This window comes from Aureobasidium subglaciale, assembly GCF_000721755.1.
Source record: "Aureobasidium subglaciale EXF-2481 unplaced genomic scaffold scaffold_6, whole genome shotgun sequence".
Lineage (NCBI taxonomy): Eukaryota > Fungi > Ascomycota > Dothideomycetes > Dothideales > Saccotheciaceae > Aureobasidium > Aureobasidium subglaciale.
In genome coordinates, this window is record NW_013566989.1 from 429,245 (window position 1) to 457,192 (window position 27,948).

Sequence of the window (27,948 nt, forward strand, 5' to 3'; positions counted from 1 at the left end):
ACTCGTCGTACAAGATCAGAAGCCTACAAGCTTCTTTGTCTCCCTGGGCGCAGTCCTTTGTCTGATGGTCAAAGTTAGATGCTCCTGCGACAAGGTTACGAGTACGAATTGTTTCTACAGAAGGAGCGGCAGGCTGTGCACGAGCATGCACCAACCGCGCTGACGTGGTTTCCGATCCTCGCGCGCGCGTCGAGAAGGGGCAAGAGGGGTGAATCTTCCCCTGCCAAGCTCGTTTCATGAAGTGCTTCGCCAACTAAGCCCTGTGTGAGCCCTGCATCATGCCATGCATCAGGCCTCCTGCAACGTAATTTAAACCAGCTTCTGACCGCTACTAACAGGCTCGTTCGTCTCTCCGGCTAGGGGACAACCCGAGAGCTCCTATTCAGACATCACACGCACAGTTCGACAGTTCGTTGAGATCAATATATTTCATTCAAAAGGACTTCATGTAACTAGAGATATTCCCATCCTTGGACCAAACGCCATCCCGCGGCCAGACAAAAATCAGAGACTACCGATCAATGATCAATGAGCAACGACGGGCTCGGGGTGCTGGTAGAGAGGCACGCCAGGAGCGACACCAACGCGCTCCTTTGCAAGCAAGTCAACGAGCAGAGGACTGGGACGGTTGGTCTTGTTGGGGTGAAGAGAAGACTGGGTCTTCTTGTACTGAGAGACACTGTTGACGTAGGCGTCGAACAGGTAGCTGGAGTCGAGCGGACCACCCTTGGCCTCAGGGTGGAACTGAGTGCTGAAGATGGGACGGTGCTTGTGAATCATACCCTCATTGGACGAGTCGTTGAGGTTGATGAAGTACTCCTTGAACTCGCTGGGGATGGTAGTGGCATCAACAGCGTATCCGTGGTTCTGAGAAGTGATGTGGCACTTTCCAGTCATCAAGTCGAGAGCAGGAATGTTGTGAGCACGGTTACCGTACTTCATCTTGATGGTGTTGGCACCGATAGCCATGGCCAAAAGCTGGTGACCAAGACAGATACCCATGATGGGAATCTGAGAGCTGTCCATAAGCTTGCGGAGGTTGTCGCTGGTAGTGCGGCAGTGAGTTGGGTCACCAGGACCGTTGGAGATGAAGACACCATCAAAGTGGCTGGCAATCTTGTGAACAGGGTAGTCGTAAGGAAGGCAGGTGACCGAAACACCGCGAGCGACGAGACTGCGCAGGATGTTCTCCTTGACACCACAGTCGATAAGAGCGACGTGCATGTCACCAACGGGAGAAGGAATGTGCCAGGGGGCTTTTGTGCTAACCTTGGCAACCAAGTTAACGTTGCCGGGGTCCTCGAAAGCCTCGTCCTCGTCAGCATCGTATTCTTCACCGACGACAACTTTGCCGAGCGAAGAACCCTGCTCACGGAGGTGAGTGACAATGGCACGAGTGTCAACACCTGAGATGGCGGGAACTCCCTCTCTGGCGCACCACTCGCTCAAACTCTCAACAGCGGTCCAGTGGCTGTACTGTAGAGCGGCATCGGCGACGACAATACCAGCGGCTTGAATGTTAGGCGACTCAAAGTACTTGAGCAGGCCGTACTCGTCTCTAACAGACGAAGGAACACCGTAGTTGCCGATCAGGGGCTGGGTGAAGACTAGAATTTGGCCACGGTATGAAGGATCGGTCATAGACTCGGGGTAGCCGACCAGGGAAGTGGTGAAGACGGCCTCACCACTGATGTTAGTCTTAGCACCGAAACTCTTTCCGTGGAAGATAGGACCATCCTGTCGTAAACTTTCAGCAATTGACTCTCAATGTTCAAAGGTTCATGTTTGCGTACTCTGATAGTGAAGGTGGCACGTTCGTATGAAGGCGCAGTAGATCTGCGGTTCTGGAGAGGAGCAGCACGCTGGCTTCCAGAGACGACCGAAGCGTTTCCTCTAACTTGCATGCCGAGTCTGGAGACTCTGGCAAAGGCTGAGGCGGGACGCATGCCTGCGGACTTGCAGAGGCTGGGAATCATTTTGATTGTGGTGTAGATGGTTGTAATTTGTTGATAGTGTAATCGGTAGATTGATCGGTTGTGTGTGCGAATTCTTAGTTCACGTTGGCCTTCCAGAGATGGTCGCTAATGTAGTCTGGCAGACTGTTAGCCACTGTCGAGGAGCCGAGTTTGCATCGTGTCGTGTACCTTGAGAGGTGTAGGTGGTGGGCGCAGTACGCATAAGGGCGAATATCAGCCCGCTAACAGGCAGTCCGGGTGGATTGATGGGGGTTGGAGGAGTTGTAGATGGAGAAGGGAATCTGTAGGCCGGAGGTTGGGTAAAAAGCACAAAGCCCAAGCTCGCCCACCCACCCGCCGATTGTCGGCGCGCCGTGGAGTCATTCTGTGAAAAAAACGGCCAAGCTCTCCCATTGGCCTACAACCGACTTGCTTATCATTGTTATCGACCATCGTCATCTCAGCATATCTTTATCTTTATCTTTGCTTTCCTGCCATCGCTGCAGCATCGTCTTGATCGTATCCGTGACCTCCGCCGCGTGACCCAAGGCATCACGTATATGTTTGCTGAAGCCTTCTTTCGGTCCCCTTGGTCCCCTCGTACTCGGGGCCAGTTTCCCCAGCTTGTCTGGCGAGCATGGTCAGCCAGCGCGTAGTCGGTCCTTCCATTGCGATCATCTCTACCGACTCAAGACCACAATTCGGACAGCCGGCATAAGCTCTTCATCGAAAGCATCGACTCTCTTATGAAATGTATCATCATTATCAACACAAGCTAAGACTTTGCCCATGGCTCTCTTGCAGAATCGACGCCTATTCTCAAGCCATAGGACAAACATGACCTCATTACGTGTCAAGTCGCCCTGCTCCCGAAGCTGTACTTGAGCAAATGAATGCAAGAAGCTGCAGCAATGCACAATGACCTTCCGACTAGAGTAATTGTTTCGCTGTCCGAACCCGCTCGTTGCCAGACAACAGTCTTTGTCACACATAGATTTCCTGAAGCCGAGTATCCCAAGCTGCCCCCGCCAGTACCTCTAAGGAAGTCAACCATCAGTTGATGCAGTGTCGGCATTCTCCAGGTCAAGTATACTCAGGGGTGTGCAGACGACTGCATACTGTGACAATAACATCGTCTGCAGTAAGCATTTGGTTGAATATCTGAGGTCAGGCTCATGCTTGTTTTCCGAATGATATGGTCGTGAGCTTCAGACTTCCGCCAGGCTCCTTAGTAACCCGCTTCAGAACTCGGACCGTATCGATCGAGAGAGACTCTGTGGGCCCCGCTTGAATGGTCGCATGGTCTTTCGCATTGACTTTCGCAGTCTTCCACGTTATGTGCCGTGCTTCAGTCATGAGGCTTGCATAACAGCGAAGGTAACCACGCCTAAGGACTTGAATTCTACAGTACAATTTGGCAAAGCTGAGTACACAGACGTCTAAATCTTTCTCAGTAATGCCATGCGATAGGCTTCCTGTTTTGATGCTGATCACACACCAAGGAAAACAGTTATGTCGATCGTAGGTCTCGGCCCGAGATAGACACTATCCGATGTCTGACCTCACGGCATATTGGGCAATATTTCCTATATGCCGAGCAGTTCATGCTCATACACTACGTAAGGCACCGGGTTATTATCCGGGCTCTGAAGGTATAAACCAGAACACCCTCGCTGCCGGCCTTTTAAGACCACACCGCTCTGCAAGATGTATCACACTCTAGCCTTCACTGGAGCTTGTCTGTCAGCGGCTCTGGTCGCTGCATCGCCTCTGACCTCTGCCTCCAACAGTCCCTCGAACGAAAGTGCGATTCCCGACTTCACATTCCCTCCTCAGAATTTGACCAATTACGGCAACAACTCTCTCTTTGCACAATGGAGAACCAAAGCAAGATTCAGGCCATCCTCAAACCACATTGGAGACCCGACAGCTTTCTGGCAAGATGAAGAGGGAGTGTTCCACGTCTCTGGTCTCTTCTCATATCTACGTGGACCAAACATCTCAATCACCTCCAGTATTGGCTCAGCCCTGACCTCGGATTTTCTCAACTTCACTGATGTTCACGATTATAAGAATGCATCCCTATTCACCAATAGCATCTCGATTGGACCCGGAAATAATAATGACCCGCTGGCTGTCTTTGACGGGTCGGTAATCCCGAAAGGATACAAGGGAAGAGTCAGTTTGATCTACACTGGGGTGCACTTCCTACCAATCTCATGGAGCAAGCCTTACACCGAGGGCAGCGAAGTGCAGACTCTAGCCTACTCAGAAGATAACGGTGCTACATGGATCAAGCCAGATATTGAACCTGTCATTCCCGGCCCACCTGAAGGATTCAATGTGACCGGCTTCCGCGACCCATGGGTGTTCCAGGCACCTCAATTTGCCAAGCTTCTCAACGATACGCCTGAAACCTGGTACCTCACCGTCAGTAGTGGTATCCGACAAGTTGGACCTCGTCTGCTGCTGTACAGACAGAACGACACAGACTTCACCAGCTGGGAGTTCCTTGGCCCCTCGGTCTCTACTCCTGTGAACACTACGTTCAGCACTGGTAACTTTTCTGGCAATGACGGATCCAACTATGAGACATCAAACACACTTTTCCTCGACGAGGACGGCGAGAATCTCGAGGATGGTGTCAACTTTGTCACCATGGGTGCCGAGTCGGGCAGAGAAACACACAGCTTCCACTACTCTCTCTGGAAGATGGGCAAGTTTGTCCGCAACCCTCTGAACGAGAGTGTTATGCTCGAGGACCATGCCACCGGTGTCATTGATTGGGGTATTGGATACGCTTGCACTACTATGCCTGACTACAAGACCAATCGCCGTCTTGCCTTCTGCTGGAGCAACGACGACTTCAACTCGACCATCTCCGAGCAAGTTGGGTACAGAATTGGCTCTGGTGGTGTCTACAGCATTCCTCGTGAGCTTTACTACAAGGAGATTGAAGGTGTCGTTGCCGATGACCTTGCAGCTGAGAATGGCTACTGGTCTGTTGCAACGGAGTACTTGAACACTACTCTGGCAAATGACGGAATTGCATTGGCCAAGGCTGTTGGCAATGACACCGTCACCCTCGCAACCCTGGGATGCAAGCCTGCTCGTGAGATACTGGCTTTCAGAGAGCATGCCAATCACGCGTGGACTGAGTCTGACTTTGACGTCGACGTGAGCTCGGTCAAGTCAAACTGCAGCGGTGTTGAGTACACAAAAGAGGGAGGCGTGACCCGTGCCTTCATTCCCTTCACGCAAAGTCCTCACAGCCGCCGCTGGGAACTCCAGACCACCATCAGCATCCCCGAGACTTCCCTCCGTAACGAAGAGTACGAAGACTTTGCCGCCGGCTTTACCTTGTTGCACTCCAGCGCCTCAGCACCCTCCAACTACTCCATCGACGATGCAGCCATGCTCTACCGTCCTTCCAATGAAACATTCATGATTACCCGCGACCTCGCTCTCGGTCGTGATAACGTAAACACCGACCCCGAGATGGGCAAACTCCGCCTCTGGAACATTTCCTCCACCGACGCTACCGGAAACCAGACTTTCTCCATCCAATCCCTCAATATCCGCGCCTTCATGGATGGCAGTTTCTTTGAAGTCTATGTCAATGATGTTCTCACAGTCTCCACGCACCTGTACTACTGGTACAAAGATTCTACACGCATGGGTTTCTACCTCCAATTCTCTGATATGTTGGTAAACTCCACTCTGGAAACCGGAGTCAGGTTTTCGAATGTCAGTGTTTGGGAGGGTGTACCGAATGTGTTTCCTCACCGCCCTACTGATCCGGCGAAGCTGATTGATAATGGTGTGGGCTTCGTGGAGCCGCCTAATAATCCTAACCTACCGTTGGCTTATGATGGTGTTGGTGCTCCTCCTTTGCCTCCGGTGGAGAATCTGCCGTATGGTATTGATTTGAGTACGGTGGAGTAGGTTGTTGAGGGGCTTTTGTTAGTATTTAGCTTCTATAATTGCTTCTGCACACCCGTTCGTGTATATCATGAGTATTATAGTGTTCTTTGAGTGACTGCATGCAAGTGCCTTGTTTGTTGAATTATGAGTTGTCCTATAGATTGGACGGTGAAGGCTGCTTGAGTCTGTTAGTCTGACGTGGATTTCGTCGATAAACTCCAAAAAGAGCCCAAGAGCAGATGACATCGACACTTTAGCTGTTAAAACTTGTGTAAAGATATCCCAGCAGGCTCTAGGTGTATTCTCAAGGGACAGGTGTCTATTAGCGACAGCGTGGTGATATTGATAGAAGGTTTTCCGATGAGACAGGGTCGTCCCAATGACATGCGAGGAGGTCACCCTGGCCGCATATCGCTCAATTGTAAATGATGACAACGACGAATATAACACAGAGAGGCAGGATTGCGATGCAACTGCATCTCCCATGACCGTTCTCCAGTCAAAGAAAAGCTGTGAAAATGCACAAGCACTTCCGAGCCTCTGTCACTTCCACTGAGAGCACTCAAAACATGTCATCTCCTCAAGCGACTCCATGAACCTAAAAAGTACCGTGCATTTCTACAGGTGTAGTATCGCACAAGAAGATGACGGATATGATGGTACAGTATAAAGAGGGAATAGATTTAATTACAATACAACAAGAGAGAGACGCAAATTTGGTATCATAAAAGCAAGACAACAAAAAAGAGGCTCTATGAAACCACTCATTCCTCGTCTTCCTGATACGCGAGCTTGCGCATCTCGCCCAGATCTTTTCGTGCCCTACCAAGCGCATTTTCGAGTTGAAGGATCTCGACTTGCTTCTCCATGTGGCTGTGATTGCGAGAGTCAGTGAATCATCCGAACCAGAAGATATGAGGAATACGTACGATCTGTTGAACTCGTGCTTTGACAGCTTGGAATAGTCGACGACTTCTTCGCCGTTGGCGCGAGCGTCAATGATGGCTTGGACTTGCTTGACAAGACTGCGGCATGCGCCAGTCACAGCCTTGCTGGCATCCTCAAGTCTCTCTTGGGTCTTGCTCATGAAGCTAGCCTTAACTCTGCTGGCAGCGACAAGCTGAGCAGTGGAAGCTGCGACATCGTTGGATGCGACAATCAGCTGTTCGGGCGAGTTGCGACCTCCAATAACGCCATCGGCAGTTTCGATGAGCAAATTTGTGCTGTTGGCAACAGCCTTTGCGGCAGAGATCAATCCCTCTGTCCATCTGTTGTTCTTCTTGTAAAAAGCCTGCAGAGAGGGATAGCAGTCAGCTTAATGTCTCACGAGTTATGGTCGAGAGAAAAAGGAAAATCCGAGAAATACAGACAGCCCCGAACCACGAGACTCAGGAAGATCGGGGGAGAAGTAACTTACCGACTTTGACAGGGATGAGCCACGACCTTCCTTAACAATCTCTTGTTGAGATGCCGTGGCGGCCTTGATCAGATTAGCAATGGCGTTGGTAACCGCGATAGCAGCGCCGAGGATAGCATCGTGAATCTTAAGCTCGTAGGTCGAGTAACCATCTCTGGACTTGTTCATAAGTGCAGTGAGACGGTCAGTAGCTGCTTCAATGGCCTTGGCAGCATTAGCCATCTCGCGGTCAACGAGATCGCCGAGATCACCAGAGCCAGAGGTGATCTTGGTCTTCGGAGCGAACGCATCAGCAATCTTGGACAAGCTGTTCAGGTTGATCTGAACCTCGTTGTTCTTGTTGATGACAACATCGGTCTTCTGCAAATCATCCAGACCGTCAAGACGATAACTCTGGATGGAACGGAAGAAGCTGACGGTACTAAGGGCAGATTGACGTGCAGCGTTCATAAGCTGATCTGCCTTCTTCTCGTCGGAAGCAAATCTGGTAATACCCTTGGTGTTCGAAAGGACATCTGCAACAGAGTTGGAGAAAGTGTGAACAGTGCGGATGACTTCAGCATGGGTGCTGTTAGGACCATCGGCAATGAAGTTGTTGAAAGCGGTCGAGAATTCCATTGCGCTCGATGCAGCCTTCTCGATTGTGGATAAAACGTAAGCGCCAGAAGCACTTTGGTTTCCTGCTTGCATAGTCGAATCCAGCTCATAGAGAGCATCATCGACACGCTGGACTCCGCTTTGAAGAACGGAATCGATAATATCAGTGATCTTGCGAACGCTGTCGAGAAGCAGAGTATCGATCTGCTCGTCAAGAGCTTGGTCCGTCTCGCCTTGGCCATTTCGGAGTTCGTTCAACTCCAAAAGTGTCTGATCCATGCCAGCCTTGAAGATCTCGAGCTCATCCTCCTTCTCGCGAAGAAGTCTCTCCAAGTCGGAATCTTGTTCCCCGTACTTGTTCTGGGCGTCATCCAGAGCTCTTGTCTTGTTACGCAGAGCCTCCTCGAGATCGGCAATTTCTCTGTTATGCCTGGATAGAAGAGAAGAAAGCTCGGATCCCTTGGATCTCTCAGCGTTCTCGGCCTTGTCGAGAGCGAAGCGCAGTTCACGTCTAAGCTTCTCAAGCTCGTCCTTGTGTCCACCAGATGAACGGTCCTTGTCGTGAAGAGCACGGTCTCTCTCGCGAATCATGTCAGCCAGTTCCAAGTTCTTTGTCTTGAGTTCTCTCTCCAGCTTCTCTCTCCTGTCAATAGCCTCTTGCGCCGAAGCTGCCTTGAGTTGGACACCCTTGAATTTCTGGAGAAGCTCGAGATGTTCGTGACGCAGCTGAGAGTACAGTTTGGCCAAAGCCTCGTATTTGGTTCTCCAGGTGTTGATCTGCTCCTGCAGAGCACGAATCTGTTCGTCCTTGGAAGCATTTTGCTGGCCGAAGTTGACCTGGAGTTGCTGCAACTCTCCCTCAAGGGCCTTCATACGTCTGTCGTATTGCTCAAGCATGAGCTGATCGCGTTCATACTGTGCACGCGCATTCAGATTCTCACGCTCCAGCTCTGCCATTCTGCCTTGAGTTTGTTGCGAGTACTGATCACGCATCAATTGCTCCTGAGCCAGTCTTTGCTGCTCGGCTTGCAGTCTCTGTTGCTCCTCGAAATCTCTTTGCGCCTGAAGAGAGGCCTGTTGCTGCTGTCTTTGCGCCTCATCCCATTGTGCCTGCAACCTTCTTTGCTCCGCTTCGTACTCCTCTTGCTGACGAGCCTGCTCATTCTTCCAGAATTCGTTGATCGGTTCGGGATCGACAGAAGGCTGGCGAGGAGGTGTATCGGCGGGCTTAGTGACAGGTTCGTTTCTGGGCCTGGCAGGGAGCGCAGGTCTGTCCTCGTCGTCGCCAAGGAGGTTCGGTGGGTCTTGAGGCAGTTTGGGAATAGTGATGAGACTGGTCAGATAGCGCAAGTTGGAGCACTCGTAATAGAACTTGACCAAGCGGTAGTGCTGAGCGTCGTAACGTCCACGGAGAGGCGCAAGAACCTCGTCGTCTCCGAGAGCAGTGTGCATGGCGCGAAGCATGCTAGTGATGAATTTGTAGATTCCGTAGCTCTCCTGCACCAGAGGCACCAGACACGAGATCTTACACTCGTTGTTCAGTCCGCCTCTGAAATTAGCAAAAACGAGCTTCTGGAAAGTCTCAATCTGATCCTGGAGGTTCATGAGGTCGGAAATGGTCTCGTAGCTGGACTGGTATCAGCACGCTGCTCCGAGCCTAGTGTGACTCAATGCTTACCCTTCATTGGGATCGTTGATGGACTTTAGACTGATGTACTCCTCGTACTCGAACGTTCCTACAATCTTGTCAGCAGCCTATTTACACACTGCCTGGACTATACGCACCATTGAACTCGGGATGGTTTCGGTGGAAGTTGAGCTTTGCGATCAGGTAATAGACATATTCCGAGATGAGGGATCCGTATCCTGCATAGTGTCAGCGTGATCTACAGCAAGTGCAGACTATGACCTACCCTTCATGCCATCACCACCAGCGACGCCACGCGACAGACTCTCGAGCCAACCAACGTGGGCCTGTGCCTCTTTCAGAACGATGGGGTGACCTTCTTGGAGGACCTTGTGGATGGTGATGAGGGCCTTGAAGGTCTGGATCTCGTCTGCCATGATGGGTTGCCTAGAACAACGACTCAGTATGCTTGCGACTCTTTTAGGCATTGACTGCTGCTGCTTACACCTTCATGCCAGCCCAGAAGGATTGCGAGCTGCGGTGGTCGTATGTGTAGACAATGCATGCTCTGACGTGTTTTCCTGAGATTGTGTTCAGTCGGGCTCGGATGCTGGATGCTGCATGTATAGTAACGTACGCTTGGGAGCGGTCTCCTCTGTGTATACGGATTAGCATGAGCTCAAGGAGTAAGCATTGAGCCTGAGACGAACCAATACTTGTGGCCTTGCGGATGTTGATGGCCAACTCGGACTCTTGCCTAGTAATTGGTTAGCTTGTACGGTGAGGTCTGCGACAGGCTACCACGTACTTGCCCATGTCGACATTACGCGTAGAGTGGAGCGACATGATGGCTGCGGATGTCGCGGTAGTGCTCGATGTGGTGTCGGGCTTCACGTAGGCGTGGAGGCTTGCAATGAAAGAAGGCACCCTGCACGCAGCGGAAAAGAGGGGAGCAAGCGGGGACCAAGGAGAGTGTTTAATCAAGAGCAAGCAATATGCAGCATCAACCTATCGACGTCGACTTGCCGAGCACCGCCGTGACAACGCCCGACCAACGCCGCAACGTCACCGAACGCGACTGCCCCAAGACTTCTGCCAGGCACACTTACCACCTTCTGCATTTGACTTTCCTGCAAATCCGCACCCAAGACCTGAGCGACATCTACAGTCCCGTTCTACTGCTTGTATCCGGCATCAGCATGGACCACTGCTTACGAGGCCGATCATCTGCTAGGCTGACACTTTGCTCGATACATGTTTCACATCTCACATCTCACACGAATCGAATGTAGTAAAGTCATCAATCATTTTGGGCGCGAGGCTGTGAACTTGGATATCTTTCTTTTGTCGTAGAGCTACGAAAGTGCTGCATGGCACATCGCGTAAAAACTTCTGAACATGCTCCCCAGACGCCTTTTTTGTGCTGCCTGATGCATGAGAACCCTCCAACACATCAACCAATGAACCACATGAACCTAGAAGTCGGTTAGACAGTTTAGTTGCCAGCGATGGCGTGGGCACGACGGCGGTCACGCTCCTCAGCGATGGAGAGCTACGGTACAAGTCAGTCATTGTTTCGCATAATCTCAGTCTCAATCTACGAACCTTGACACCCTTGCCCTTGGGGAGGGAGATCCAAGGCTTCTCGCGGCCAATGACGAAGACGTTGCTCTCGCGAGTGGCGAACTCGTTGTCTATGGCATCCTTGATGTGGACGATGTTGAAACCACCGTCGTGGCGCTCACGGTGAGTGATGACACCAACGCGACCCATGTTACGACCACCGGTGGCCATGGCGATAACGCCAGTGTCGAAGCGGATGAAGTCGGAGATCTTGCCAGTGGTAAGGTCGATCTTGACGGTGTCGTTGACCTTGATGGCGGGGTCGGGGTAACGGATACTAATCACATATGTTCAGTTGTTGTCCTTGTATACTTTTTTTTTCCGTATCGCCAAAGCTTGATCCAACGGCTGATAGATGCAGACTTACGTGCGTGCATCATGCGTAACCAAGTATGGGATGCCGCCCTTGCCGAGCTGGACGCGCTTGACCTTGCCGAGCTTGTACTCAGACTCCTCAGCGGTGATGCGGTGGACGGTGAAGCGGCCCTTGGTGTCGTAGACGAGGCGGAAGTTCTCGCCAGTCTTCTCGATCGAGATAACGTCCATGAAGCCGGCGGGGTAGGTGGCATCGGTGCGGACCTTGCCGTCGACCTTGATGAGGCGCTGCATAACAATGGCCTTGGTCTCGCGGCCGTTGAGGGCGTACTTCAGGCGGTTACGGATGAAGACGATCAGAGGCATGCAGTCTCTGAGCTTGTGGGGACCGGGCGAGGCCTTGGGGGCGTAGGCACCCGACAATTTGTCGAGAAGCCAGTGCGAAGGTGCCGACAGGCGGTGCTGGTGCTTTCTGCGAAGTGTGTAAGAAGTTTGCGCAAATCGTGTGTCGCGGACTGGATGCGAAAATTCGACATTGTCCGGTCGTGGGTGCTTACCCGGGTCCTCTGGCCATCTTGTCGACTTGTGAATTAACGTTGGTCGGCTTTGCAACTGGTTAGTAATTGGTAAATGAGCGTGGGCAGTCGTCGCGCTTACGTTGAAAGGTCTCGCGTCTAGAGAAAAGAGAAGGAGCGGAGCGTCGAAAGTTGAATATCGGTGGGCGAGCGTCGGCTTGTGTGCCAAGAGCCGGCAAGCTCGCACTAACTCGATTGAGCAACAACGCTCAAGACACTCGACATGTTCAGTCTCGCAACCTTCTTATCCTGACCTTCACTACTTGAAATATATTCATAATCGAGTCAGCGTGTTCCAAGCAAAGGAAGTCGAGGCCAACCGATTGCTAGAATTTGCAACACTGTATACAGGGGTACTGATGAATTCTTTCACTCGGTTGCTGCTTCCATTACCATTGCAAGGCAATTGTGCTTGTAGGTCGCATCTGTCATCTGCTCACTGACTCGCATTCGAGCGTGATACGATCGTTCTCCTTCGGTATCTACATAAAGGTTGTGTCCTGCAATCAACTTGAAGACTCAGCAAACGTCTTCAATCTCCTGCTCGCCGCCAACCCTGGGACCAAGGTCTGATCTCAGCGTGCGGTTGAAGAGTTCCAAGAGAATCTCAAAGCAGATCTTGGTAAGCCCAGGGTCATAACGTCCCTTGCTCGACTCATCGCGAATGAAGGCGTCTACATAGGTTAGTTTAAAAAACCTGGAGGAGACTGCGTATTCGACTTACGCTGAGCCCAGGCAGCCTCGAAGAAGCTGAAGCAGATACCTGCCTCGTGCAGTGTCTTACGAATCAGGTCACGGCCCTCGGGAGGAACATGATTATCCTTCTTGCCGAAGATCTGGTAGGATATCAGCACGATTGCGACTGTCAATTGACTCTGGAGCCTTACCATAACCAATTCGCCCTTAATGTCCTTGGCTCTTGCTAGAGAGTCATCGTTCTTGCCAGCACCAAGGGTTTGGGAGTGGATGTCAGTAGCAAAGTAGCAGACAGCAGCGCTTACACGCTTGTCCAGAGCACACCGGTATGCCAGGTGACCGCCTAGACACATTCCGGTTGCACCAATTCTGCCATTGCAGGTCTCGAGGGACAGAAGTAACGAGACACTCAGTTCGGCATCCTCGTCGTAAGCTGCAAGCTTCTTGGCAACCTTCCAGTCGTTTCCCTTATCGGTGCCAGGGCCATCATATTCAAGAGGTTCAGGTCCGGTGAATTCATGGTAACTACTGGGAGCAGCAACAATGTAGCCCTGGCCGGCAATCTGCTTAGCAAAGCGGGCCACGGGTCCAGTCACTTGTGGTTGTCAACGATTGAGGTCCTGTAATAAGGCAGACACAACCCGAAGCGTACGAGATGACGAAAGGTCGGTCCGTCAACTTACCTTGGTAAATCTCGCTGAAGACAACTACACCAGGAAATTTGGCCTTGGGGTAGTTGGGCACAGTTGGGTGCCATGTGTACACACCTTGAGAAAGTTAGTAGATGTCATCGTCAGAAGCTTAAGAGCTCTTCGCATACGCATGTTTCCGCCATCCTTGGTAGCAATATCTTTGTAAGACTCTTCGATCAACATTTTGGCAACGAACAATGATATGTTTTGTCGAGTATCAGCAGCGACGCGGACAAAGAAGCACTTTGGACCCTGCGTTTGTGAGAAATGATACAGAGCGTTGTCATTAACGAGCAAATCAAAATCGCTTCATGTTCCTAGCTGGAGCAGTGTGCAAGATTTCGTGATAGACAGCAGACATCGGGACTTATTGAAATAGCAGGCCTCAAAAGAGCACTTCAAGACTTCCATGGCCATTGTGTATCTAGACTACAAGCAGATCTTGATAGACCATGGTAGAAGCAGATGCTTGGCGGATGGTTTGTAAGAAGCCCCCGCCGGTCTCTACGTGTGTTCACATGACGTGGGATGTGGAGGGGCCATCTCGGTGTCTCGGAGCGATGAGCAATTGCCTCCCTCCTCTTTATCGCCCTATTCCTTTCTCTTGGACCATCTCGTCGACACCCCTTGGGCCGGTCGACAGATCGCAACCTTCAATCTCGTGTATACGCCACTTTCGTTGTGTTAGCAGACTTTTTCTCGTCTTGAGTTTTGCTTGTTCGACCGCGGCAATCGTACTTGGACGCGTTCAACGACATCATAACCGCTCCTACATCCCGCAATGTCTTCGAATCCACAATCTGCTCTCTCGGCCAAAGCATCGAATCCCTCCAAATCCATTGGCCCCTCGAACCAATCGACACCTTCTTATTCCTTGACGAACGCCTACTTTGGAGAAACACTCGGTCAACGTCGAAGTGGCGGCTCAGGCAGCTCCAACGCCGCTAGTTCGAAGCCCTCGTCGACCCCGCGCAGCAACCAGAGTGCCAAAGCAAAGCACAAGCAATCGAAGAAGTTTAGACTCGCGGATGAGGATGCTCTTGCTGAATCCGTAAGTACCTCTATCAGCTTGTGCATCAACCCCCAGCTTGCTCACTATACCACAGGCAGCCATGCACTCTTTCAGCAGCCGTAAGGGTCAGACCAACATCACCCATCTGATGAGCTTCTCCCTTCCGCCACGCCCCCAGGCACACCAGCACAGCTCTAGATATGCATCCGGTCGTCCTCGACGTAACCCCACTTGGGGCCTTGGTTCTGGCTATCATGCTGTAGACAAGGCAAGGTAAGCTATATTCAATGCCTTCACTGTACATCTAATCCCTGACAAACTCTTGCAGATATGTGCACGCCAATTATCGTTTTATCGTTGATCCCAGAGCCGACTATCGCCCACAAGGCGTCGATGCCGATGTCCATATCGACTGGAACAACGTCTTGCAGATTCTCGTTTCGACAGAGTCCCAGTCTTCCGCTTGTCCCATTTGTTTGGGTACTCCCACCGCCCCCAGAATGGCCAAATGTGGCCATATCTTCTGCCTGCCTTGTTTAATCCGCTACATGCATGCGGATGACGGCACTGCCTCTGCGGTGGAGAAGAAGGCGCGCTGGAAGAAATGTCCAATCTGCTACGACTCCATCTATGTTTCTGAGACAAGACCGGTCCGATGGTACACAGGTGCCGAGTTCGAGCCGCCTAGAGAGGGAGACGATGTCGTACTACGGTTGATACAGCGTCCTGCCGGATCCACCCTTGCGATGCCCAGAGAAAGCCCCGACGCTCTTGGAAAAGGAGACCACATCCCCTGGTACTTTGCGGCCGAAGTCATGGACTATGCCCGAGTTATGAAGGGCGGCGAGGATTACATGCTTGCTCAACTGGACGAAGAAATTCAGAACGTAAGAGCTATGGAGCAAGAAGACGAAGTCATGTTTGGAGATGACACACAGTGGACCAGCAAGGCCGTACGCAATCTCACCGAAGCTAAGGAGAGAATTAAGGGCATCGGAAACCCACCAGCGGCACCCAAAAAGCCCGAGGAACCTGAACACAAGAAGCCGACTATTCAGTTTAACCAAAGCGACGAGGTAGTACCGGAAATGTACGGCATTCAGCAGGCATACAAATCTGGTCAAAGTCTGCCAAATGGACAGGCGGGTCAAACAGAGTCGCCGACTTCTGAACAGGACACTACGACTAAGAAAGAAGATCGAACCAGCAGCATTCTTTCGACGTCTTTGGCCGAGTTCCATGCTCGACAACATGCGGAGCGTCAGCCTGATACTTACTTCTTCTACCAAGGCCTCTTACACTACTACCTATCCTCCTTGGACATTCGCATCCTGAAGGCTGCCTTCGGAAACTACGACAACTTCCCTTCGTCGATACTTCCTCGTGTCGAACGTGTTTCTACTGGACACATTGTCGATGATGACCTACGCAAACGCGTCAAGTATCTAGGACATCTGCCATACGGCTGTGAGGTCACTTTCCTGGAATGTGACTGGACCGACACGGTGCCACCAGCGATTCTTGAGCAGTTCCAAGGCGAGATCGAGAGACGACGCAAACGAAACACCGACAAGGAGGCACGGGAGGAAAAGGAACGTGTTCGTGCAGAGAAGGCTGAAGATCGAGAGTTCGCAGCCGCTCGACGACGACGGGTCAGCATACCTAGCGAAAGTAAGTTCAGACCGGACGACTTCATTCCATTGGGTGCAAACGGATCCGATGCAGCAGGCTCTTTCGACGGACAAGGATCTTCTTCTTCCCCGCCATGGAGCAACAGTCACCGACCACAAGGATCCGCCTATGCCTCTCTTGCATCACCCGGGACCAGCCCAGCTACTTCAAGGACAGTGTGGGGTACTACGGCCATCGCGTTGAGCAGCCCCGAACTTGCCGCCCTTCAGAATGGAAACATGGATGATGGCTGGCTCGATGGGTGGGAGAGAGAATTGACGCAGGAAGATGACCTCATTGCTCAAGTACAGGCGGCTAGTCTGGAAGAAGGACCATCTTCTTCCAGCAAAGCCACAAGTGCCGCGAAAGGCAAGAAGAAGGGAAAGAAGATCACGCTAATGAGCACGAACGCCAGACGTGGTGCTTGATGACTGGAACAGGATCACGGAATTGCAATATGGGGCGTTTTATGAAGGCTGGCGCTGCATTGCATTGGAACTATACCTTGGACGGAAAGCGAACGTCCATATACACACAGCTATACAGATACGAAATTCAATGAACAAAGAGAACCAAAATAGATGGCGTTCCTGATGAGGAAAACGGATGATGATGTAATGAACAAACAAACTTTGGCCAAAAGTGGGTCCGAGGGTCGCGGAAAACAACAACGGAGATTGGAATATCGAGTCGCTCGCAACTTCCTTCCCCCGGCCACCGGCATCCTTCCTGGACATCAATTGCTGTCGCTATTGATTCACCATGACCGTCACGAGGAGCCAGACGGGCAAAACGCCCAGGTAAGTGCAGAATGCCCATGTTAGGCTGAAATCGCGTCAACTCACAAAAGTCAACAGAAAGCCAGAATTGCCCGAGGGCTTTGTTGAAACACCATCGAGGAAGCGTTCAACGCGCAAGAATGCAAACACTGGCCGTACTGCCTCTCCGTCACCCTCGATCATGGGCTCCAGGACCCCTCTTGTCGACGCCCCTGCCGAAGAGGTCGAAGTCAAGACCAACGGGCATACCAATGGGCACACCAATGGATACACCAATGGCTCGTCCAAGAAGGAGAAGCCGCGCATCATCGACGGCTGGCTGGAGGGCTCTGACCCAAAGGTGGATGCGAACCCCCAATACGAGTTTGGTGGCAGCGCCGGTGTCACCGCCATGATGATCGGCTTCCCCCTCCTCATGTGGTACATGTGGATTGGCGCCACCTACTACGACGGCGGCTTCCCTAAGCGCGAGTCCTCGAACCAGTCGTGGTCAGACTTTGGCAAGCAGCTCTTCAATCTGGCATACACCGGTGCTTTCCCGCACGCAAAAGCATGGGCAATCTACTGGACCTTCTTCGTCTTCGAAGGCATCTGCTACCTGTTCATGCCCGGTGTGTACAGCAAGGGCAAGCCCCTTCCTCACCTGGGCAACAAGCAGCTTCTTTACTATTGCTCTGGTGTCACATCCTTCTATCTTACCATTGTCGTCGCTTTGGCTCTGCACGTTACCGGCCTCTTCAAGCTCTACACTCTGATCGACGAGTTTGGCCCTCTGATGTCTGTCGCTATCTTGTCCGGTTTCATTGTTTCAGTCGTCGCCTACTTTTCTGCCCTCATGCGCGGCGCTCAGCACAGAATGACCGGTTACCACATCTACGACTTTTTCATGGGTGCCGAACTGAACCCTCGTCTTTTCGGCTGGCTCGACTTCAAGATGTTCTTCGAGGTCCGTCTGCCTTGGTTCATCCTGTTCCTTGTCACCCTCGGAGGTTGCGCTCGTCAGTATGAACAGTACGGCTACGTTACTGGTGAGATGGGCTTCTTGCTCATGGCTCACTTCTTGTATGCCAATGCCTGCTGCAAGGGTGAGGAGATGATCCCCATCACTTGGGACATGTACTACGAGAAGTGGGGCTTCATGCTCATCTTCTGGAACTTGGCCGGTGTTCCCTTGTCTTACTGCCATTGCACCATCTACCTCGCCAACCACGATCCCGAGGTCTACTCTCACTCTTGGCCCGTTCTCATCTGGTTCTTCACTAGCTACTTGTTCGCATACTGGGTCTGGGATACCGGAAATTCGCAAAAGAACATGTTCCGCGCTCAAGAACGTGGCTACGAGATGAACCGTAAGACATTTCCTCAACTTCCCTGGAAGGCCGTCAAGAACCCCCAGAAAATCGAAACCGAGACTGGTAACTCCCTTCTCTGCGACGGTTGGTACAAGTACGCTCGCAAGATTCATTACACCTGCGACATGTACTTTGCTCTCTGCTGGGGACTGATCACTGGTTTCAACTCGCCTTTCCCTTGGTTCTACCCTGCCTTCTTTGCCGTCATGATTGTTCACCGCGCTCATCGTGACATTCAGCGCTGCAAGGAGAAGTACGGTGATGCCTGGAAGGAGTATGAGAGACGTTGTCCTTACCTCTTCATCCCTGTAAGTCTTCAATTAACACTTCTGACCAACCTTTCACTGACCATGCCTCTAGTACGTCTGGTAAATAACACACAGCTACGGCAAAACATGATGTACATGATTCTGGATTGCGGGGGTTTGAAATACATCTGTTGTAATAATCGGGAGTGTTTGTGGTGGTCGATCTGCCAACACATCTCGGGAATCTCTCGCTCATAAAGATGGATGCTAGATGGAGTGAAGATCTGTTAGGATGTAGGGACTCGATCGTTCCCGTGTGGGAGGTTTCTCATTCTTTGTTTTAGAATAGCATTCGCTTTTTGCCTTCCTTGATGACTTCGCTGGGGGGAATAAGAGGAGGTAAAAAGGTGGGACAGAGCATGCGCGTAGCATATCATTAGCTTGTTTACCATTCTTGTGCATTACTCATTGTATTCAATCAATCATTTTTTAGAATGCACGCTTACAACCATCGTTTTATAGATGGAGGGACTAAAGTGCGCTAGTCATCCCAAGGGACACTATCCAAATTACTCGAGCTCACACACGGGCATGAACAAAATCGAATGCTCAGGGGCCAATCATGAAGTTAAGAGAAGGAGATGGAGAAAGAAAAAGGAGGAGGTATTATTAGTACAAGAGTCTAGGCTGTAGGAGGAAGGGTACTCGAAAGTAGAAGAAGAGAAATGGCCGACCCCTATCCTGTGTGTTGTTGATTGTATGCCCCTAGTTGTAGAATGTGCCCTTTGATGCTGCGAGAAATCAATGCAGTCCGCTTGTACACCCGAATAAGCGCCATAACGCCTTGCGAAAAAGAGGGACGGACGATCAGCCGGCGATGAGAACCCATAACAAAAAGACTGTGATGGGTATTAGCTGACGTTGGGATACGATGGCGGGCGGGAGAAACTTACAGATCATCAATACACCAAACATTTTTGCGACAAGCCATCTATTGCCTTGCACGCGAGACCAGTATTTCATAAGTTCTCGCTGAGCACCTTCGACATTGTCGACAATGTCCTCTGTATTTGCGTCGATGCGTTGGATCATATCACTCTGCTCGCTAACCATTTGAGCCAGTTGACCAAAGATGCCTCCGAGTTCTGCGATGGTGCGCTCGATGCCTTCTATGGCTTCGCTGCGTTGTTGGATGTATCCATTGTTTTGGTTTCCTTCTTCGAGTAGTAGCATTTGTTGTTCTGATTGTGCGCCTCGTGTCAAGGCTGATGAGGACGAGCTCGGCGGTTCCAGGGTCAAGAGGTCTTGTCCTTGGTTCATGGGTGGTTGTGGCGAGCGTCCCCGTGATGGCGGTGCGTATAAGGGACTATCACTCCTTCCCTGCGCAACAAGATGTCCAGCATTACTGCCGACCGTGTTGACGAAATTGTCCTGTCGAGAGCGACTGGCCTGTACATTCTTTGACCGCACTTCCAAGACTTCTTTGAAATTTCCTCCTACATTCGCCAAACTGCTCTGCAGCATGAGAACAACATTCTCATTATGTTGGCCTTCCTGATCCGCGCCTCCTTTGGGATGCGCCGTCTTGCTTATCGTATTCAACGCGCCAATCTGCTGGTTCAACGCAGCGAGATCCTGCTTGATAACATAGGTGAGTTCGGCGATTTCGACAGGTTTATCGTCAAACAGCGTCTTGCGACGTGCGAGTTGTCCTAAGCGTTCTAGCTTGCCAACAGTGGCCGCAATGCCCCTGCCTATCTCGGCAGCCTTGCGCGCAAACTCGCTGCGTTGTTTGCGCGTGGGTTGAGCCGATGGTTGGCCGGCATTAGGCAGCAAATGTTGACGGTCCTTGGGTGTCTTTGTGTGGGCGAGGCGCTTTTGTGCTTGGGCGAGGATGGAGCGGAATTCGGGAGTTCGGTCCTGGATCGACGACGTGGCTGCCGACATGGCTGGTGGCGTGTGTATGAGTAGGTGCTCTGGGCGTAAGATTTATTCGTATAGGATTTGAGAGTCGCTGGTGTCGAGTTTTGGGTAGTCGCAACGTGTCGGTACAGAGAATCAAGTCGTGTTCATTGTTCGGCCAAAGGACCATGTGTCGAAGTTGGGGAGTCGAGACGTTCTCCGCCGTCCCCTGGCCAAGCAAGCCTTCGTCATCACCCGCAATCTGGACATTTACACTCTGACTCCCGCCATACACCTTCCGACTCCTAGGTGGCCTTTGATCAATCTGAAATCACATGTCATGGCAAGATACATAATTAACTGAACTAGAGGACAACTGACTCGTAGACGCTTTTTTCTACCGTCCGCCTAGCCCTTGACTAAACAATAAAAGCAACTCTCGCTATTTCATGCTCCCCAATCATAACGCCGGTGTCCCTGGATGACTTTGTCGCATCGCCCTAGTCCCATCATGCAACTCCGCCAATCACCAGAGCTGCCAGCATTTCCTCCTCGCTTCGCACCTTGATGTTGACTGTCACTCCGCTCTTGGCACTGAACGCCATCCTGACCAGCGAGGCAACCTTGCCGCCAGTCACACTCTTACCATAAAGCTTGAGACTGTGTGTGCTTGGTGAAAGTGTGACCTCGCTACCCTCGAGCGGCTGCATGCCCAAGCTCTTGACAAGCAACTCGGTGGCTTCTGCCAGTGTCTTGGCATTCGCGAGTTGCAGCGTCTCCTCAGCCTCATGTTCCTCGTCCGACGGTAGAGAGTTGAAGATGCTGTCAAAGCTGCCAGCAAAGGCGGGGAGAATGTAGTCGGAGCCAACAAGATCAAGATCTTCAATCTCGTACTCATCCTCGTAACCATGTTCTTCTGGCTCGTTGGTCGAAGGGTCGATTTCTTTGCTTGTGAATCTGAGCACATTGGTCAAATTTGCTGCAGTGAATTCTTGGCCCTCGGGGCGTCTGAAAGACACGTATACAGTTCCGGGCTCGTCAGTCTTGAGCATAGGTGCAGGGATGGTGAACTCCTCTTCCAGACCACTGTCTTCTGACTCGTCAGAAGCTGTTGGCGTGCAGACAACTGTTACATCGGCAAGTACTGTGTCTGGCAGGGTGTTCTTGATATCGTATTGGACAACAATGTGCTCCTTGAACAAGTGCTTGACGGCAGTAACGACGTATTCGGTCTCGCTCTCGGTCAGTTCGACAACAGCACTGCTCTTCAACACACCACCATACGAAGCAAGTTCGGGGATGGCCTGAAGCTGTTGGGCGTACTTTTGGGCAGCAGCGCTTGCGGAAGCAATAGCTTCCGCTGATCCACGAGCAGCGGCAGGCTTGGGGCCAGTTGATGGGGCCTTGAGCGTAGGCGTGGCTGTGGTAAGCTTCTTTGTACGATCCTCGGCGAGTGATTGTTCACGGGTGACGACAGGGACAGAACTGAAGTCGAAGGGCTGGGAGAAGGCGGCCGACGAGTCTGCTGTTACATACATGACGAGCTGGTGCTCGAGAACGGGCAGCGAGAACATTGAGTCTAGATAGCGAGTTAGCCTTCGTTGATCAATGTCATTTGGGCGAATTCTATCTTACCATTTCTGACGAACTTGCTTGCCATTTCGTCATTTTCCTGCATCAAGCGCAAGTTGAGGGCTGCTCGATCTCTGACCTCATCATCTGTGTCATCAAGGCAGCGGGTAAGAAGGACGTTGACACTACGCTTGACGTCGGGATCTTGCTGACCGACACCAAACTTAGCCAGAGCGGTGACAGCAGCAGCACGAACAATGGCGTTCTCGAGCACAACACGGTTGTAGATGTAACGGATGTACTTGGTCGGGTTGGTAGTCTTGGGACCCTCCATACCTAGGAGGTGCAGAATGCGAACAGCCAGCTTTGTGAATTCGCAATCCTCGATGAACTCGCACAGATGCGAGAGAGCGTCTTCTTTGCTTTCCGGAACAAACTTGATAAGATCAAAGATGGCTTCTACAACGCTGCTCTTGAACTCATAGCTGCCCTCATCGCGAATCGAAGTACTAAGGAAGGCAAGCATGCCAGCCTGCTTGCTAGGGAACTTGAGAGCCAGGGTGCGGACAGCCTCGACGACGGTGATCTTGAACTCGTCAGTGATCTCGGCCATGAAGCCGGAGATCTGCTTCATCAAACGATCGACGCTAGACTCGTTGCCAGTCTTGAGGAGAGTGGTGATGGCGAATGTCGCAACGGATCTGTTCGAGTTTGTGATGAGAGCCTCAATGTCAGGGTTACATTGTCGAACAGCATCCGGCTTGAACGAGGCGAAGTTGTGAAGAATGCGGATGGCAGCAAACTTTGTGACAGATCGGGGTGAAGTCAAGAAGAGTTGAAGGACATGGACAGCTTGCATAACCTCCTGGTCGGTCAAATCGCGAACATCACAGATAGCCTTGGCGGCTTCAATGTTGACCAGCTCGCTCTTGTCCCTAAGCCAACCATCAAGCAACTTCATCATGGGGGTACGAAGGCTGGGATCTTCTTCAATGAGCTTGGCGGCCAGACGAACCAGCATGAGACGGGCTGCCGGGCTCTTAACGACTCCAGGGGCGCTGTACTGTTGTACCATCTTGACCAAAGCCATACGATCGTGCGAGCGCATCTGGTAGAGCAGGCCAATAGCGTGATATTGTGTCATGAAATTTGTGTTGGAAGCAGCCAGACTGTGCGAAGCAGATGAGCCAAAGCCAAGGGAGAAGCCACCAGACGACTTTGTTGACGAAGCAGCCTCCTGAGTTTCGCTTTGCCAGCGACGGACGATATCGCGAGCGATGGGTAGCAGGTGGTAAGAGGATACGAGAGCAGCCGAAGAAACCGAGGGGGTCTTGTCGACGATAGCCGTCTTGATGTTGCGCTCAATGGCCTGGACAGTCGAAGCATCGATGATGCGGCACAGAGCACGGATGGCGTTGGCACGGTATACAACATCGCTTCCTACGGCAGTATCCTTCATGATGCTGCTCGTAACCATGATGACATCCTGAGCGGTATTGGCCAGTTCCTTGATGACGAGGTAGACCATCTGGCGGAGGGCGGCATCCTTATTTTGAAACAGCTTGGAAATGCCAAAGAACAGCGAGGTTGCTTCATTCTGGGGAAACTTCTCTCCAGTGAACAGCAGAAGAGAGATCTTTGTGAGCAGTACGCGGCACTTGCGAGGGGATATAGGTGACGAGTTGAAGACACGAGCTATCAAGGTCGAGTTAGCGGCTTGTGATGGTTGTTGATGCTCCTTGGGCGAACACACCCTCTTGGAAGACCGAGGTACGGTCGACCTTGAGCAGGCTCGACTCGTCCTCGTCCTTTTTGTTGTAACTCATGATTGGGGCTTCAATTGTGGTCGACTGTGCACGTCGTCGACTGTAAACGTAGCATCCACAACTCCCTGAACCCCCGACCTGCGGCACCTGCCGTCGCATCCCCGTCATCCCCCGCCAAGGCCTCTAGAGCCCCTCCAACCTCCGCCCGACATCTTCGACCTAATTACAGCTTGGAGGACGAAAGTTGCAGCCTTCACACCAAAGACGCGCTTCCGAGAAACCGCAATCATGGACATGGGAGGTATGCCAGGCGGTATGCCCGACATGCCCGTCAATGTACCCATCGACGACCCCAACGCCGACACTGAATGGTAGGTTCCCATCTTTATCATACTACAGGCGCATTGCAGATTTCTCCTGTTTCGCCGTCTCTATCTACAGCGTCTTACTCTATGATAGGAATGACATTCTTCGCAAACACAAAATCATTCCCGAAAAGCCCCCGTCACCTACACCCATGATCGAGGAAGCCTTGACCGAAGCCCGTAGACTTGCACACGAGAATCGCCTGGAAGGAAAAGAGCTCGACGAATTGGCCGAGCTGGAAGACGAAGAAGACGAGGACTTTCTCGAGTTCTATCGGTAAGCCCTCCCGGTCGATATGCCTCTTTCTCGCCTGACACTCTACTCCACAGCCAAAAGCGCATGAACGAACTTGCGGCCATCCAGTCCGCCTCCGTCTACAACCAAGTTTATCCCGTTCAAAAGCCCGATTGGTCGCGCGACGTCACCGAAGAATCAAAGAAAGCCTTCATCCTCGTACTCCTCACCTCATCGTCAGGCACAAACGTCGAGTCGCGTCTATTGATCGAAATCTGGCGCGAGCTGGCCACCAAATTTGGTGACATCAAGTTCTGTCAGATCCAGGCGAATCTCTGTATCGAGGGCTACCCGGATAAGAATACTCCGACTGTGCTCGTCTACAAAGATGGCGACATCAAGCGCCAGTTGGTCACTCTGCGTGACTTGAAGGGTGATCGAACAACAATCCGCGATCTAGAGGATCTGCTCCGCTCCCTGGGTGCTGTCGATCCCAACGATTCGAGACTACAACCCCGCCAGTATGACGAAGCACCACAGTCCGCTCTCAGGAGCGCTGGCCAAGGTGCTGGCCTTGGCAACGATGATAGCGACAGTGATTGGGACTAATGGTACCCGCTTCGATATATCACTCGAGCAATAGCCGGTCCCATCTCCGTGCCGTACTTCTGCAAGTCCAGCTTACTTGGTCGGAGCGCGGCTGAGCTGGTCCCCGGAGCCCGGAAGATTCACCATCCCTATCCGGGATTTGGGGATTACCGTATTGGCACTCTTAGAAAGGATGACGGACCCTGATTCTTCAGGAGGTTGACATTCGGATATGTGACGAACGCCAACACCGCCCCACGGATGCCCTTGGCCAACATGATAGGGTATCGCGATCTTATCCCCGGCTTGCTTTGAATCATGATCTCGGCACTAGTTGTCATATGCAAGATTCGGTCTGCCCTATGTCTGGCTCGAGAATCGACGACGCTTGACGAAAGAACAGAAGAATGGGGATAGAAACATTACGTACAGGTCGCTCTTAGGCTATTTACAGAAGTTGGTGAGCGTCGAGAAAGACATTCTGGCGTGAAAAATGCATCAAGGCCGTAGTGTCAACGTCGTTCAGCTGGTAGGTGTTTATCAATTCTGTCCGGTCTCGTTACTGGTCTCCGTTGATCGGGCTGCAATGTGTTGCCCGGCAGCTGCGGTCGAGTGATGGTTCGTAAAAGTTCATTCTCCTCTCGTGTCCTGAGGAGCTCGTGTTTCAGCTTCTCGTTATCCGATTCTAGAGAGCTTGTTCGAATCTCCAGGGCTGTTAGTTGAACTTCTAGGTCTTGCACTCGCTGTCGTTTGCGGTCACGGAACGCACGTTGACTGTGGCCACCGCGACGTGTCAACAATCGAACCATTTTCAAAAGCGTCGGCGACCTGGTCACTTACGCGGCTCTGTTCTGTGCCTTACGTCTACGTTGTGCTGGTGTCAGGGGTTCCTTCTCTTCAGACGTGGCACTGCTGCGTCGGCGCTGGTATTCCAGAAGTTCGTCAACGTTGAACTCCACCATTGGAGTGGTGGGTTGCCCATAATCGACCTCTACGCCATCACGATACAGCAAATGTTGTCCAGGCGGTACTGTCGTATATCCATTTTGTCCGCCAACTACTGGTTCGGCTGACGATGTGTGGTTCGGGCTCATGGCCGAGGCTTGGACGAAGGCATGGGCTACTGGCGGAGCCATTGTGTGTTGCTCGTAGCCATACTGATACTGAAGAAAGAATGAGTTCATACAGTGTGCGACCTTCCAGGAGGCTTTCGTACCTGTGGGACAGCCGACCATACAGGCTGTGTATGCGGATACCCGTGTCCTTGGGGTGCATATTCGGCTTGGTGACAGGCACTCGTTGCGCAAGGCTGTTGATAATTCATGTTTGGCTCGATCGACGTAGATCCACTGGCAGATTGACACGATCAGGCTAGAAACCACGTACAAGAATGTCGATTATGGGAGAAGGTAAGTTATGAATCAAGCTCCAGTGCGTTATCGCCTAGATGCCTCTGGACCTGGTTGACTGGAGTAAACACGATATTGTATCAACAGATGATGTGGCTTACACGTTTTGAGGCAGGGATCCCTGTTGAATTAAGGGCAATCAGCTGTCCGAGTCAAGCAATAGACGCAGGGGCTTTTGTGTGTCAATCAAACCACGGCACAAGGCAAGTGGCTTGACGGAGACTCAGTAGTTTGAACATCAGCGTCAGACGCTTCGATGAAAACAGACCTGCCTAGAGCCGTTGAATCGAATTCCTACGGGCTACAAGCACGTTCTGACGGGCCCTCATCGTGAGTAAGCGGGCTTCTACCATGTTGGTCTGATTGGCTCGGTGGCCGTTGTGGCCCATTGTATGACTTGGGTTCGATTACTGATTGTGACCAGGGGCTTGATTTAGTACAGGTCACTTGTGCATGAGATCGAGGATCTGATAAATCGCTGATGCATTGCTACCAAGCGAGTTCTCGTAGAGATGCACATGCCATCGTTTCTTGCAGTTTTCTGACAACCGTACTGCTGCATTGCTTCGGTATTCACCTAGTTGTGGGGCCACGGCTTGGGATCCTCGTTGATATCAAGCCACAGCTCCACATGCCGAAGGCTCCCCCCACCAGTCGTCCATTCGAAGCGCACCCAAATACATATTGTACATACTTGGAAAGCAACCACATCTTGAACCTCGAGACTCATGACTAGCAGCTTGCGATCATGGTAGGGAACGTGGTCGCTGTAACTCGTTACGGCCTGCCTACCTGTCCGAGCTATGAATTTGGTGTGGGAGAACCATCATGCTCGACTTGCCCATCCTTTCGGATCCTCACCACTTCCGCGGGTAGATTGGCCGAACGAATCCGTGCTCTACACAGGCCAGGCGGGCTTGGGCCTCGGGTTCGGTCTGAAAGCATATTCAACTCGTCCAAAGACAGCTGGGTCGGCCGTTGAATGTTTAGGATGCTCTGTAGAAACAGACACCCACCTGCAGAAACACTCGGCTGGCCGCTGGAGAACAAACAGACCTGTCGAGAGCGTGCAATGTACACCACTCCACAATATCCGTCGCGTTCCTCCTCGGTGTTGTCTCCGAGATAGAATTTTCTACAAGTCGCAAGTCCGTACCTGATTTGTCGTCTGCAAATACGTACCATGTGTCCCTGTTGCTTGGTCCAGGTTTCGACACACCTGTGGATGTCGCTACAAGTCTAGAAACAGTTAGACTGCAGAAGCCGTTAATCACCTTTAGGCTCTTGCTACCATCGCTGCTTGCATACTCGGCCACAATTCCGTTTCCCGCAACTTTATCGAGTATTGACCCTTCTGACAAACACGCGCCCTGCGTTTTCTGTATCTGGCAGTTTGAGTTAAGTTAAATCTGTCTCCAAAATCTGGACTCATGTCTCTCGGCCATTTAACTTCTGTCAATTGCCGGTGTTACCGGCTGAATGGTCCGAAGCGTGAGCATCAAGCAAAGTAAATCAAAACGTCACTCATCATCCTTATTGCCGGTCCTTTCTTACTTGTAGCTCCCGCACACATGGGCAGGGGGAAATTTCAGACATGACGAGCGACCTTGAAGATCTTTTAATCCTCC

At 51.7% G+C, this 27,948-nt stretch overlaps 11 protein-coding genes across 11 annotated transcripts; 4 read left to right on the plus strand and 7 right to left on the minus strand.

Moving 5' to 3' along the window:
* Positions 1–317: 317 nt before the first annotated feature.
* On the minus strand, positions 318–2,267 carry AUEXF2481DRAFT_96274 (uncharacterized protein). Its single transcript, XM_013490077.1, has 3 exons — positions 2,145–2,267; positions 1,794–2,091; positions 318–1,737 (listed from the first exon to the last, which is right to left on the minus strand). The coding sequence occupies exons 2-3, from the start codon at positions 1,974–1,976 to the stop codon at positions 526–528; spliced, it is 1,395 nt and encodes a 464-aa protein (XP_013345531.1). The 5' UTR covers positions 1,977–2,091; positions 2,145–2,267; the 3' UTR covers positions 318–525.
* Positions 2,268–3,486: 1,219 nt separating this feature from the next.
* AUEXF2481DRAFT_617876 (glycoside hydrolase family 32 protein) lies at positions 3,487–5,995 on the plus strand. The gene has a single exon (XM_013490117.1). The coding sequence runs from the start codon at positions 3,663–3,665 to the stop codon at positions 5,898–5,900; it is 2,238 nt and encodes a 745-aa protein (XP_013345571.1). The 5' UTR covers positions 3,487–3,662; the 3' UTR covers positions 5,901–5,995.
* Positions 5,996–6,542: 547 nt separating this feature from the next.
* AUEXF2481DRAFT_96276 (uncharacterized protein) lies at positions 6,543–10,514 on the minus strand. Its single transcript, XM_013490078.1, has 10 exons — positions 10,329–10,514; positions 10,231–10,277; positions 10,158–10,175; positions 10,026–10,101; positions 9,807–9,967; positions 9,679–9,759; positions 9,572–9,629; positions 7,297–9,520; positions 6,809–7,170; positions 6,543–6,752 (listed from the first exon to the last, which is right to left on the minus strand). The coding sequence occupies exons 1-10, from the start codon at positions 10,364–10,366 to the stop codon at positions 6,644–6,646; spliced, it is 3,174 nt and encodes a 1,057-aa protein (XP_013345532.1). The 5' UTR covers positions 10,367–10,514; the 3' UTR covers positions 6,543–6,643.
* Positions 10,515–10,690: 176 nt separating this feature from the next.
* Positions 10,691–12,032, minus strand: AUEXF2481DRAFT_705325 (uncharacterized protein; the record flags this gene model as incomplete). The annotated part of the gene is made up of 4 exons (XM_013490118.1): positions 10,691–11,072; positions 11,126–11,420; positions 11,511–11,930; positions 12,016–12,032. 4 exons carry the CDS (start codon positions 12,030–12,032, stop codon positions 11,016–11,018), a joined length of 789 nt encoding a protein of 262 aa, XP_013345572.1. The 3' UTR covers positions 10,691–11,015.
* Positions 12,033–12,127: 95 nt separating this feature from the next.
* AUEXF2481DRAFT_38310 (uncharacterized protein) lies at positions 12,128–13,650 on the minus strand. Its single transcript, XM_013489946.1, has 5 exons — positions 13,550–13,650; positions 13,413–13,496; positions 12,921–13,324; positions 12,758–12,869; positions 12,128–12,707 (listed from the first exon to the last, which is right to left on the minus strand). Exons 1-5 carry the CDS (start codon positions 13,602–13,604, stop codon positions 12,553–12,555), a joined length of 810 nt encoding a protein of 269 aa, XP_013345400.1. The 5' UTR covers positions 13,605–13,650; the 3' UTR covers positions 12,128–12,552.
* A 552-nt stretch (positions 13,651–14,202) lies between these two features.
* Positions 14,203–16,532, plus strand: AUEXF2481DRAFT_3590 (uncharacterized protein; the record flags this gene model as incomplete). Its single annotated transcript, XM_013489785.1, has 3 exons — positions 14,203–14,472; positions 14,528–14,706; positions 14,762–16,532. The coding sequence occupies 3 exons, from the start codon at positions 14,203–14,205 to the stop codon at positions 16,530–16,532; spliced, it is 2,220 nt and encodes a 739-aa protein (XP_013345239.1).
* Positions 16,533–16,866: 334 nt separating this feature from the next.
* AUEXF2481DRAFT_3591 (uncharacterized protein) lies at positions 16,867–18,607 on the plus strand (the record flags this gene model as incomplete). Its single annotated transcript, XM_013489786.1, has 3 exons — positions 16,867–16,904; positions 16,962–18,543; positions 18,596–18,607. The coding sequence occupies 3 exons, from the start codon at positions 16,867–16,869 to the stop codon at positions 18,605–18,607; spliced, it is 1,632 nt and encodes a 543-aa protein (XP_013345240.1).
* Positions 18,608–19,350: 743 nt separating this feature from the next.
* Positions 19,351–20,430, minus strand: AUEXF2481DRAFT_46507 (uncharacterized protein; the record flags this gene model as incomplete). Its single annotated transcript, XM_013489995.1, has 2 exons — positions 19,351–19,382; positions 19,437–20,430. 2 exons carry the CDS (start codon positions 20,428–20,430, stop codon positions 19,351–19,353), a joined length of 1,026 nt encoding a protein of 341 aa, XP_013345449.1.
* Positions 20,431–20,780: 350 nt separating this feature from the next.
* AUEXF2481DRAFT_38313 (uncharacterized protein) lies at positions 20,781–23,816 on the minus strand. The gene is made up of 3 exons (XM_013489947.1): positions 23,711–23,816; positions 22,021–23,652; positions 20,781–21,964 (listed from the first exon to the last, which is right to left on the minus strand). Exons 1-3 carry the CDS (start codon positions 23,781–23,783, stop codon positions 20,895–20,897), a joined length of 2,775 nt encoding a protein of 924 aa, XP_013345401.1. The 5' UTR covers positions 23,784–23,816; the 3' UTR covers positions 20,781–20,894.
* A 195-nt stretch (positions 23,817–24,011) lies between these two features.
* On the plus strand, positions 24,012–24,932 carry AUEXF2481DRAFT_3594 (uncharacterized protein; the record flags this gene model as incomplete). The annotated part of the gene is made up of 3 exons (XM_013489787.1): positions 24,012–24,094; positions 24,183–24,365; positions 24,419–24,932. 3 exons carry the CDS (start codon positions 24,012–24,014, stop codon positions 24,930–24,932), a joined length of 780 nt encoding a protein of 259 aa, XP_013345241.1.
* A 405-nt stretch (positions 24,933–25,337) lies between these two features.
* Positions 25,338–26,678, minus strand: AUEXF2481DRAFT_620311 (uncharacterized protein). The gene is made up of 3 exons (XM_013490119.1): positions 26,128–26,678; positions 25,752–26,074; positions 25,338–25,685 (listed from the first exon to the last, which is right to left on the minus strand). The coding sequence occupies exons 1-3, from the start codon at positions 26,233–26,235 to the stop codon at positions 25,424–25,426; spliced, it is 693 nt and encodes a 230-aa protein (XP_013345573.1). The 5' UTR covers positions 26,236–26,678; the 3' UTR covers positions 25,338–25,423.
* Between the last annotated feature and the right edge of the window lie 1,270 nt (positions 26,679–27,948).